This window comes from Notolepis coatsorum (assembly GCF_963971535.1).
Source record: "Notolepis coatsorum genome assembly, chromosome: 8".
In the NCBI taxonomy this organism is placed as follows: domain Eukaryota; kingdom Metazoa; phylum Chordata; class Actinopteri; order Aulopiformes; family Paralepididae; genus Notolepis; species Notolepis coatsorum.
Window position 1 is genome coordinate 68,287,844 of NC_140172.1, and position 13,568 is coordinate 68,301,411.

Consider the following 13,568-nt stretch of genomic DNA (forward strand, 5'->3'; position numbering starts at 1 on the left):
TTCTTGGGTTCAAGTATAGTAAAAAGCTAAGCAAATGAACAAAGGGCAGATCATTTACAGGGTTTTTTGTAGATAACGGTACTGAATTTTGCCATCTGGACACATGGAATATGAAATATGAATATAGAATATCAGGCCTACAGGCCTCTGTAGTTATGTCGAAATATGCACAAAGTTTAACCTCACCGAGTCCACATGGCTTTTTTACATACAGTTACGACTTTGTCTGAGGTCTCACAGTGTTCCATTACTCATACCAATTGAACACCACAGATACCACAAATTTTTCTATGAAAGAGAAACATTGGGAGGTTTTGTATCAGGTTTTTATTATCAATTACTAACGTCCTCGTATGAAACCCTTCAACTAGACACTGTCTGGAGGAGGGATATACCAGACCTGGAAAATGACTTTGATTGGCAAGGAGCCTGGGCAAATGTCCGACTTACATCAAGGAACCCGGATCATCAACAAATCAATCTGAACTATATTCACAGGACATACTTGACTCCTATAAGGCTGTGCAAAATGGGGCTTAAACAAGACTCCAAATGCTCCCAATGTACAAATGGGGACGAAGGAACATTTATGCACATGTATTGGGACTGCCCACCAGTTAAGGCATTCTGGAAAGATGTGTCCCAACAATTATCAATACTCGTATCTTGGAATATACCTGTACACCCCTCGGTATTACTATTGAATGATGTTTTTGAGTTTGCAGTGAATCCACAACTAAAGAGATTGGTTTTATCGGGTATCACAGTAGCTAAAAAACTGATCGCATCACGTTGGTTTCAATAGGGAAAAATGTGCCGAAAAGTGTGGTTTCTTACATATCTCGATGTGATATATCAAAAAATATCTACAGCAAGAATTCTGGGTCTCAATGAATCCAAAATGTCAATGTGGTTAGAAGTGGTGGAGAGAATAAAAGCTAGCTTATAATGGTAGTGTCTGGTTAGGAGTGAGGGATAATGGAGGTACTATCCAAGAGGGGGTCCGGGAGGGGGGGGTTCGAGCTGGAGCATATGTGTGTAGGGTTTTAGAAAATAGGTATTAGGGGTATATTATATACTAACATTTATATAATTGTAATTTCGCTGGATATACACTGTATACGGTTAAAATGTTATTATAGACTATTTTTGTTTTATCTTGTTTCTGTACTTGCATATAGTTTAACCACCTTTACTGAAAGTTTCATTATGCATTGTGTGTTGAGTACTGACTTTTAATAATTTTTGTTTTGCAATAATAAAAAAAAAAAAAAAAAAAAATATCAGGCCTATAAATGCCTCTATTATGGCCGTGTAATAGCTATTTCCTCTCCTGGAACCATCACCTTATCGCGGTGGAGAGGTTTGCGTGTCTTTATGATCCTGAGAGCTATGTTGTCTGGAGCCTAGTGCTCCTGGTAGGGTCACCCATGACAAACTGGTCTCGGGTGAGGGAACAGACGAAGAATGGTTCAACCACTGCCCGGTGGGCCTGAGAGGGCAAAGGGCTAAGGGAGCAATACCCTGACAAAAAAGCACCTCTAGGTGGGCCAATCACCCGCTTAGCGGAACAAAATGATTACAGAAACATTCATGGAAAATACACAGCGAAGTTTGGACGTGGAAGGTGTCTCTCCCCAGACAAGTATGGTGCTGGACAACTCAAGCCGAAAGGACGTTGCCCAGCTGATAAAAAACATCATGGAAGGAAGCAGAGAAAATCGCCCAACACCGAACCAGCTGGAGAGATTTCATGAATGACCTATGCTCCCCAAAGAGCAAAAGGGTTTAAGTAAGTAAGTAATAGCTATTTAAAAGAAGGCAGAGATCTCTTTTCGATGCCACTTTTAAATCTGGATTTAGTACCACCAGGCTCCCGGTAGAAGGCAGCAAAGACTGAATGAAATCTACCGTAAGTACATTTACTTCCGGATAATGGCAACAATTCCATAAGAAATTACCACGTTTTTTTTGGTAAAGAAACAATATCCGTTGTATTTTATGGCAATAACGTTGAGGTTTGTTCGACCCAAACACGACATTCCAGTCAACGCTTGTAAGAAAAAAATGGTGTTCCTTCCTTTGTCGGCGGCTGGTGTGAGCTGGGTTAGTAGGGCTGTCCCGGAAGCCTCTTTTTGGGCTTCGAACTTCGTCAGGGTTTTTCCGAACAGACGTTCGAACCTTCGTTTTTAACCCATTCAGTGCCAACCACGAGTATAGTCGGGTTAACTCGCCATCGCTTGCGTGCCAATCACGAGTATAGTCGGGTTTTAATCCGAAACAAATTTAACTTTTTGGGCAAAATTGCAGGCAAGACTGCAGAGACAGGGAACGTTAGTGCTAGCTATCTTATATCTGATGATTTATAAGTTTGTGCTATAGCAATGCAATCACGGGTAATTTGTAAATTGTGTGTTCCCCTGCAGGAGATCAGAGTAAGACACACTCGCATACACACAGCTCCTCTCACTCACACACACACAGCAAACAAAAGACCTAGAAGTCTGTCTGATCTGACTCATCCTCCTCTTCCCCTACAGCTGTTGGAGATGGTGGAGCCTAGTGGGTGGATCCATGTCACCCGCCTGGACCAAGTTAACAGCCCCATCAGAATTGCGGTGCTGGGGCAGAGACTGCTACTTTGAGTTATTTTTAAAACATTATTTGCACATAATCTTTACATTTAAACTTGCACTTTAATTTATTTATTTTGTTTTCATTATGATTGATTATTGTATTTATGTTATTCAAATAGATTTGATTAAGCAAGTAGCTTAAGATCCAAATTCAAATGTTTCATGAGTCATTATTTTAATTTGGTATGGGATCATGTTATGTTAAGGCAGAGGGACTGGACAACAGGGTGACAATCACAGGTGTGCAGACTTGAGCATGTGAGATAAAACATGCACAGGAGCCCGGAAAAGGAGCTGCGCCCACAGGAAGCAGAGATGGAGGGTGTGACAGAAATAATCGTTAGATTGGTCGACTAATCAAAAACATAAAACAGATTAGTCGACTACCAAAATAATCGTTAGTTGCAGTCCTATACCAGACATCCTGCTCAGACCATCTTTAGACCCTACATCTTGCTCAAACCATCCTTAGACCCCTTATGTGTGCGTCTTACCAGAGAATGAGTGTTGTGTGCCCTCGCTCGACTGCACAGATGTGCCCCCGATAGCCAGGATCCCTTCTTTTCTATTGATGACCTTCCGGAAACTTTTAGCAATGTCACTGCTCTTCAGCTCTTGGAAGATCTGTGAAAAAGGAACGTCAAACGGAATTCAGGAAGATGGTTTTATATGTCTCAACATCCAGGACAATATTGGCATCTCCTGCCTATCATAGGTGAGTTTCTTATAATCTTCTTATGAGCTTGCCCTGGCTGTTGTAAATGGGATATAGCGTTTACATGCAGCAACTCAAAAAAGGAAGACTTGAGTATTATGCTTTTTCACATACTGTATTCATGTTAGAAATGTTGAATTATTAGATTGAATGCGTATTGTATAGATTCTTAATATTTGAACGTTTTAATACTCATTTGCCGCAATATCGATACCATATGCACTTTCTCCTATAAACACAATAGAACCCTTAAAAAAACATTGGCGATTTGTTTCGCACATAATCTTGCACACATCCTAAAACTCTTTTGCACACATTAATTTAGTTATTGAGAGTAAATGAGTTTGAATATGGCCCACCAATGATGTCATCTGGCACATTGAATCCTTGTGTTGTATTCAAATAATTTACAGTTCACCCAAATAAAATAAAAAATATATACATATTTCCCCCTTACCCAGTGTAGTTTCGGTGTGATTTGGCTAGTTTGAGATATCTGGCCTAGAAGTAGAAATGTCTGCCGTCACTCCAATGGAGCTAAAGGGCTCATTTGTTTTGTGGCGCTAAAAGCACCAAAAACATTTGAAAAACTCAAGCAATGCCTCTTTCCAGAGATAATGACTTGGTTACTCAAAATAATAATTCACAGACCTTGTTGTGATCAAAATAAATAATGAATAGGGTGTACTTCGGTAGAAAGTAGTTCCTAGATCAAACTGCTCACAACAAGGTCTATTTAGTAAAAAACACTTAATCTTTTCTGTTTATGTGCATCATGGGTGGAGTAATATTTATAGTGATGAGGCATGATTCATTTGAACACCGCTTTGTATTCTATAATGCTGACTTGACCACTCCTATTGCTTGGCCAGAAGTAGTCGCAGTTTTCGTCACCTCACCCCAGCCACAATGGTACCGTTTTGCCCATTCAGGACAGGAAGCAGATGAAAAGGAACAGTGTATATATATATATATATATATATATATAGGTCTATGCCAGGGGTTCTCAAACTTTTATACCACGACAATTTTATTTTGGATTTTTTTTGGTGCCGCCAAACATAACTCTTTCTGCGCCAAAAACTACTATACTCACGTTGTCACCAACGCTTGAGTGCCAAAAACTAGTATACTCGTCTTTGGATCCTTTGATCTTTTTCCTTTGATCCCCGTTCTAGACACTCGGCCGGAGCTCCCTGGGTCTCCTTTGCACCGCTCTAAGGTTAGCAATTGGCTGTCTGACAATAGGCTCTCACTTCACTTAGGTAAAACAGTCTATTTTGTTCGGATCTAAGCCCAGATTAAAAGAGGCTCCTGAACTCAAGGTAGAATTAGGGTCAGAGGTTATAGCAGCAAGAACAGCAGTGAAGTACCTGGGTTGTATGCTGGATGAGAGTCTGGGGGGAGGGAATGGCCTTACAGGTGCTGGGTAAAGTAAATGCCTGCACCAGGTTTTTGGCTAGAAAGGCCAATCTGCTTGACAGGGAAAGCCTTAAGACTACTAGCTAACAGCCTGGTGCAGTGTCATTTTAATTATGCTAGTGTAGCCTGGTTTGGGGGACTGTCAGTTTCATTAAAGAAGAAACTACAGGTGTCACAGAATAAGCTAGTGATGGGCCTAGGGCCCTAGGCCCTCGTGATCATGTTGGGAAGTGTCATTTTCAGGAACTCAACTGGCTACCAGTTGAGGCCAAAGTAGCCCAGCTTAGGCTCAACATGGTACACAAAATAATCGATAACAGGGCCCCCAAATATTTTTGCAACAATTTTTCTAGTGTTAGGGAATCACACAGCCACAAAAGGAGATCTAACTTAGCAAACTTGCATCCTCCAAGGTCTAAAACAAAGATGAGACAGTGCTAATTTGCTCACACAGGAGCACAGGAGTGGAATGAGTTGCCTTTGACCACCAAACAGGGCTTGAACCTGTATAGTTTCAAGGTGAACGTTAGGAAATGGCTCATAGAAAAGGTCCCAGAGTAACTCAGGGATCCTGTTTTAGTGTAGTGTAGTTTTAGTGTGTCTGTACATTTTGTACATATTTTATTAATGCTGTATTTAACTTTTTTATTTTTTGCAATATACTGTAAGCTGATGATAATGTGTAATACATGTTAATGTAAATACTATGTGCTGCTGAGACCATGGACAACAATGGAAATCAGTCTGACTTGTTTTGTGCTATCCTTGATAATTTTAGGATGCATGACTTGTTGTAACATGTAATTGAATAATTTTCAAATAAACAAAAAAAAATATTTAGCCAAAATATGTTGACGGAACATAAAAAAAGAAAAGAAAATGCATTCACATGCGCTTTAAGAATAAAAAAAAAAAAAAAAAAAACTAGACTCAATGGGAAGGGTGTGCCTGTACATTTGAACACAGTTCCATGATACGTGGCTGTGTTGTTCTGAGAAAGAGGCAGAGATTTATTTTTGGCTTAAATCTCTCGTTAGCAAGGATACACAAAACACACTGTGGTCTCGGGTCATCTTCTTGTCCAGTCCAAGTAAATACATATGCAAGGTATTTAAGATCATAGCTTATTTTACACTGTTTCGTTTTAGTAGTGCTGGTGTTGCTACTACTAGATTCTGCCTCTCTTTTGCCAGCATTTGGAACACACTGCCAACCGGTACCGCTTCCAACAACAAACCTATCCATTGCGAGTGTCCAGGTTACACACAAAAGATCAGGCGTGGCCTCCGCGATTATACATGCGCAGGATGTAGTGAGATGTGTATTGGAATACTGTGCGTCGGCCTCCGTTGATGAAGGGGCGAGACATTGCAAATACACACAGCTGCCAGGTGGAAAAGTCTATCCGAGTTGAGCTTGTCGGTTTTTCTCTTGATTTTAATATTATATATTTTTTGTTGCCACTGTCACCTACCCGCGACCCCACTTTGGGTCGCGACCCGTAGTGTGAGAACCACTCAATGCAATGGATATTTTCATACAGCCATTGCTTTTTGTCAGAGGGGACCACACAGAAGTGACAGATCCCGTCCAGTCTTAGCTTGACCGAGGAAAGCAACGGTAGTGATTGGAGGGTCAAGAAAAAAGGGGGGAGCTTTGGATCGGTCAACTGATAAGAGGCCTATTTGGCACGAACAATTTAGATAATTGAACATTTTAGAAAAAGCTATGTGTCCTCCAATAATGAGCTTACAGGACTCTTTGAATTGTATTCATCAGACCACAGCTAGCTACAAGCCTGCAGCAAGCTGTGTCCCTTACTTTCAATGAGGACGATGACCAGACCTTTTAAGGAAACTGAAGAATATGTGTAGAAACTCTGTCCTACAATATGACAAGTGTTTCTGGGGGGGAGAGAAAAAACCCAGCTAAAATTCTACATGTTAAGGTGTGGCCTCAACATTTTTGGACCATGTGGCTGTACTGTACCAAAGGCCTCTGCAAATTATTGCTCTCTCATCACTACTGAAACAAAATACTGGAACTCACACCACTTTGCTGACCTCATTTCCACATTCCCTGTGCGTGGAAAGGAGCAGGGGGAAAAGGAGGGAGTCAATGGTATTATGCATGCAGTGTGCACTCAACTGCTAAAAGCTACTTTGCATAGTGGTACCAGTCAGGAGCCAGTGGTGCAAGGAAATGGACACCCAACTCGTCAAACTTGATTTGCTCGTACCAACCCAAGAGAAACGAGCAAATCGAGTTTCTCCTGGGAGAAGCAGTTATGAGGGTGAACGACGTACCGACACAAACTCGTCGAAGCTGATCTTGTTGTCCATGTTGCGGTCGAGTTTCTGGATGATCTCCCTGACCTTGTAACCTGGCAGGGGAGAGTTGGCCTTTTTGAAGAGGTCATGGAGCTCATTGTCGCAGATAAAGCCACTGCTGTCAAGATCTGCAGAATCACAATAAGGATGGTCAGATACCAGAGGATGAGGTGTAACAGAGACAAGCAGGTAATCAGTACAAGAGGATGAGGTATAACAGAGACAAGCAGGTAATCAGTACTAGAGGATGAGGTATAACAGAGACAAGCAGCGATATGGCCTAAAATTTTTATCTCAGATTTGTTCACACCACATCCGATTTACATCGATTTTTTTCTCTTAAAAACTAGAAACACCAAGGAAATCATTCAAATAAGCTTTGTTTTTATTTGACACAAAAATGATCAAACCAAGATGAATTTCCCTATTGAGATTGAAGTGCAAACCTAAATTTCACCAATCTTCACTTAAAAATAATATATATATATAATATATATAATATATATATATGAATGTGGCACTGACTGACGCTCTCTGATTGGCCACTGACATGTTTGCCCAATCGCGTGACGAGCTGTGTCTTTGCCCATTTCCTCGTCAAACAGCCTGCAAACTACCTGGCGTTCTATCGCCATGCTCTAAGACAAACTCTAACCTTAACCAACTTCGAAAGAGTGCCTAAGCTTAACCGTCGAAAGAACTTGCCGTCAGCCCGTCACGCTCTAAGACAAACTCTAACCTTAACCAACTTCGAAAGAGTTTTGATTGATTGATTGAAAACTTTATTAACAGATTGCAGAATGGGTACAATACAGTACAGCTCAATACACACAATTGTTAAGGGGATGCAGACCAGAGAAAGACTTTCGTCTTGTTTACATCAGGGTCCCCCATTTTCAATTCATCAGGACATATATGACATACATGACATACAGATAGTCAGTACTGCTACATCTATACATTTATGACATACCAGATTTGCAAATACAGTACTGTTTGTGATACAGAAGGAGTCAAGAAAAGGGAGTATATACATTTGACGTAGAAACTGTACATTGGAGGAGGTTGGGTGGGGGGGGTTGGGTACATTGGGATATTGACAACCATACTGGGTAATTTACATTGGAGGTGGTTGGGGTGGAGGGGGGGGGAGACACACTGTATAAACAAGCAAAACTGTACATTGAGGGGGGGGGGGGGGGGGGAGGAGACACTGTACAAACAATCAAAATTGTACATTGGACTATTGATAACCATACTAGGTAAATGACATTGGAGGGGGTTGGGTTAGGATATTTACAGGGGCCAGTTTTGAATTGCAGTCTCCCGTAGGTGTCCCTTGAGAGAGGTTTTGAAAGTGGGTAGTGATCCACATTCCTTTACAGCTTTGGGTAGGGCGTTCCACATTGATGTGGCATAATTGCGAAACGTGTTTAGTCCCTTATTTGAGCCGAATCTGGGTTTAACATGATTTGTGGAGCTCCCTCTGGTGTTGTGATCGTGGTATTCACTGACCTTTGGGAAGTATTTTGACATGTACATGGGTACCTTGGTCGTGTAGTGTATCTTGTAGACCAGGCCCATTGCAAGTTGCTGTACTCTGTCGTCTACTCTAAGCCATCCTAGGTTGTCAAAGTGGGCAGGGGTGAGGTGGGTTCTAGGAGTAAGGTCAAGCAGTAGTCTGACCAGTTTGTTTTGAGATGTTTGTAATTTTGTTTTTAGCGCCTTTGAGGTGCTTTGGTACCATGAGGTGCAAGCATAGTCGTAGTACCCCTGAATGAGTGCTCCTGCCAGAGTCTTCAGGGTATTCTTGTTTACCAGAGAGGAGATCCGGTACAAGAATCGAGTTCGTTGGTTGACTTTTTTTATTACATTGGATGCCATTTTGTCACAGGAGAGATTAGCCTCTAGGATGGAACCCTAGAGTGCCTAAGCTTAACCAGTGTAGAAACAGGCATCGGCCAATCAGAGAGCGTCTTGCCAGAAATGCGGCTAGGTTTAGAAATAACGCGACTAGGGGCCTCCACACTACACACTAGTACTAGTACTAAATACCTATATGTCCCTATGCCATAAATGTCATGTATGTTGTGCATGTCATAAATGTCTATATGAATTGAAAATGGGGGACCCTGATGTAAACAAGACAAACATCTTTCTCAGGTCTGCATCCCCTGCCTTAACATTGTGTGTATTGAGCCGTACTGTATTGTACCCATTCTGCAATCTGTTAAATAAAGTTTTCATTCATTCATTCAGTAAAAAAAATAAAAGAGATACGAAAATTAGAAATATAGGCCTCTCTCTTATACATGCCTCCTCCTAATACAAGCCTGGTATCCACTACAGTTGAAACAAATACAAGCCGGGGTTACTATTAGAGGAATTACGGTATTCTATATATTTTTTAAAGTGACATATAAAAACGCCACTGTGCGTGCGTGCACGTGTGTGTGGGGGGGCCTCCACAAGAATCTGGCCCAGGGGCCTCTGAAGTCTTAATCTGGCCTTGTTTCTAGTATACTACATAATCACGTGCAATGATGAGGATAGGAGTTCTTGAATCCAGATTCGTTTTACCACTGAACCTGTTTGCAGTTGGTCAGTGTTACACATCACCAGACCTGAAACTAGACAAGCTCTACTTTCTTTAACAAATAGATTAGATTATAATTTGTTGTCATTATACAGCAGAAGTACAGTACACCCAAAAGAAGTAAGTGCAAAAGGAACAGTAAAGTGCAATAGTAATATACAATGTACAGGTGACTAAACTGGATATAAAATATATACATTTTTACTACTGAGTAATAGTGCTAATCAGATGTTTTTACAGAGTTGTAGTATTAATATGTACAGTGATACAGGTATAAATACACTATGGTAGTAAGTACTGGCCAGCAGCGTAACTAGTAAGAGTAAGTAAGGGATATGTACAGATATAGTATCTACTCTACAGCTATATGTACAGTATATACAACATACCGGTAGATGTACGTGGCATCATACAGAGTTATATGGGTTATATGCAGGTGTATAAGTAGTTATATGGAAGGATTATATGCAGGTATATTCAGACAGATGTGTATATATATATATATATATATATATATATATATATATATATATATATATATATATATGCTGTAAATATAAAACTATGGTATACAGCACGATTATACATGCTATCATAGTTATATGGGTAGATGTGTGCACTATGAGGTACTATGCACAGAACCCCCCAAGACATACAAGCAAGTCTTTAGATAAGTGATATTTAAAAACATCACTCATCATAAAAAAGAGAGCCAATTTCTACGGTTCGTCGTCTGAAGGGGTCAACTATAGTATGATGTCATAGTAATGAAAAGATGAAAGATAGTTTAGATGCAACTCACCAACTTGCCCAAAGGCATCTCTCAATTCTTCCAGCTCTTCCTTTGAAATCTTTCCTGCCATCTTCTTGACCCGAGATGGTCGGTCAGAGAGGGGTAGGTCCTGGAGAGAGAAAGTAAAAAGAAACGGAGAGAACTGGATTATAAATAGGGTCTTAAAGAGAACAGTGGGAGGGGCATCCTGGTGGTCCAGCAGGTTATGTATGTGCACAGATGTATTTGCAACGTTGTGGGTTCCAATCAGTTTCAATCACCTGTCGCAAGACATGCCAAAATCCCATCTTTCCTGTCCGTCTGCAGTGGGTGCTACCCGTTTGACATTTGAACCGTCCAGTACCTTTTTTTGGTACTTTCATAACAAAAATGTAATTTCAGTTGTAAAACTAAACTAAAGTCTAAACTTCTCAATTTCAACATTGTTATCACACCACACAAACTAAAACCCCTCCCTACGTCCCTCTCCCAAACCGTTCCTACAACCATTTTTGAATGTTGTATGATCATGTTATTGTATACATTTATTATGTATTATTATTTTCTTTAAGTTTAAATAACATTATTTGGCCATCCTCACTAAATCAAACTCCTCTGACCTGATCTGGTCTTGCCAAAGATCAGAGATGGGACATGCGCGCAGCGCACACACACAGAAAGGGAGAATGGCTTATAGCAGACAATGATTTTAGAATATTTCAGCTAATGAAGTTAAATGTTTATCATCAACGATCTAGTTAGTTTTTATAGTGTAACGCTTGGCTACTTAAAATAATTTAACATATAGGAGAGAGAGAATTTTTTTTTGATTAGTCGACTAATCGAAAAAATAATCGACAGATTAGTCGACTACCAAAATAGTCATTAGTTTCAGCCCTACTACACACACCTTGAAGGAAGCTTTATGCTGCCACCAGGGTTCCTACACACACCCTGAAGGAAGCTTTATGCTTTGCAACTCGCAAAGTCGCAACTCATGAGGAAAGCCCTGCGTCCATTTGTCTTATTGGTTCTATAGTTTCTTTAATCTTTATTAAAAAAAATGTCAAGAACTGGAAACCTCATGTTTATTTTCAGACCTACAAAGGAACTGGAAAATACACTGAAGGGTCTGGGGTCAATACATATTTTTAGATATATTTGTATTTACTTTTGAATAACTCCTCTGTAGTCAGCGCGTCACTAAGGCTACGTTTAGACGAGCGTTTTGTGAACAGAAACCGCAAAAGTCATCTTGCGGTTTCACTTTAAATTTTGCGTTTAGACGAGCGTTTTGGGGTGGAATTCTCTGTGCAGACGAGGCTGTAACGACGGAGAACCGCTGTCACACGATTGGCGCATATGTCACATGACGTGCTGTGAAGACCCGCCCTACTCTGCCTCTGATTCGCAGACTGTGGATGGGGAATGTGATTGGACCAAATCAGAGTCACTCACAGACAGTGGGTCCACTCACGCCGCGGGACAGATTCTTGTGTATTTAACCCTTTCACTGCCACACGACAGCCGGTTGTGTGATAGTAAAGGGTTAACCTTCTGTCGTGTGGCAGTGAAAGGGTTAAAACTAAGTACTGCCAATGTAGCCTTCAGGTGATCTCCGTTGATAGACATACTTGCTTTGTTTATGTCTCGGCTACTGGCGCATACCTGCTACCTGTGACGTAAGCAGTACGCGCGACCAGAGCCGTGACAACCCTTTCGTCATCGTTTTAACAGATTTATACGGTTTAACAGTTTAGACGAGAGCGCAAAGCTTTTGCGTTTCTAGGAATTCCACCCTGGAAGGTAGTCTCACTTTTTTGCGGTTTCACCCCGTAAAAACGCCGTTTCCGTATAAACGAAAGGCACATCCGTAAAAATATTTTTGCGGATTCACCTGCTAGCGTTTCCGTCTAAACGGGGCCTAAGTGGGAGTACTTTTTCAAATATTCTCATCCAGCATACTGGAATAACTAGGGGTGGGACAATACATCGATCCAGATCGATATATCGATCTATTATCAATAATCAAATAGGATCGATGCCACGTAAAAAGATCGATTCATAGTGCGATACTCTTATTTTGAAAATCCGGCGACGTCATCGCCCCGCGCCCAGTGTTGTGAAACTCAAACTCCGTTTAACATCAACACCAGTAGCGTCTAGAGCGTCACTAGAGCAAGACTAGTGTGCCTATTCTGTGACCCAAAACATGTCCCTGCTGTTTTATTCCACAACGGGTCCAATGCCATAGCTGTCAACATTTCGTTTTGAGAAAACGTGCAAGTTTTAGCCCCGCCCCTTCTCCTGGCCCCGCCCCCTCAGCCCGCCCCCTCCAACCCGGCCCCGCCCCCTCCCAATGGAGCTGCCTCGTCACTGCCATCTGCTGGTCAAAACCTGTATGTACCCAGCCATTTCGTTGTAGGGTAAACTTTTCCTACTTAGAGTGTAAATGCTATGTAAATTATGGTTTTGTTGAACATATGTATTTCACAGGAGAGAAACTGTATTCAAAGAAAGCTATTAAAATAGTCTTTGAATCTAAATATACTTTCTTTGTGTTGATTTTACATTAATTCCATGATTTTACTCAAGTAAATATCTGTTACAAGCTTCGGTTTTATGTAGAAAAATGCTGTTTTTAATCTAGATTAATCTAGATTGATTACAGAAAATTGTGAGATTGATTAGTTAATTTTTTTTATCTATTGGCGGCGCTGGTGTATATATTATATATATATATATATATATATATATATATATATATATATATATATATAATGTGTATGTGTATATATGTAATGTGTGTATATATGTCAGAGAATCAGCCCCTTGCGTCCTTAGTGTAAAGCATATGACATGGTGTATTCATTGATGTGACAGTGTCTGGCAACATACTATTGTTCTTTTTATTTCTTTGTGTTTGTGATTTGTCTTGATGTGTTTGTGAAACTATAAAAGCTATCAATCAATGTATTACCATAGTGTCTTTATACCTTCATCACTGTAGGCTACATATTAATACTACAACTCGTTAAAGCTATAAAAAAATACCTATGGTCATTAATTTAGCAGTGGGAATATGAATGAATGAATG

General features: G+C 40.5%; 1 protein-coding gene across 1 annotated transcript in view; it reads right to left on the reverse strand.

Annotated features, from left to right (window-relative positions):
- LOC311233190 (plastin-3) overlaps positions 1 to 13,568 on the reverse strand; it is a 60,259-nt gene that overhangs the window by 22,430 nt on the left and 24,261 nt on the right. Inside the window, exons 2-4 of the mRNA XM_084320107.1 lie at positions 10,502 to 10,601; positions 7,080 to 7,231; positions 3,131 to 3,260 (exon numbers count right to left, since the gene is read on the reverse strand). Coding sequence (XP_084176233.1) covers positions 3,131 to 3,260; positions 7,080 to 7,231; positions 10,502 to 10,562 — 343 coding nt within the window. The 5' untranslated portion in view covers positions 10,563 to 10,601. The remainder of the gene's footprint in view (positions 1 to 3,130; positions 3,261 to 7,079; positions 7,232 to 10,501; positions 10,602 to 13,568) is intronic.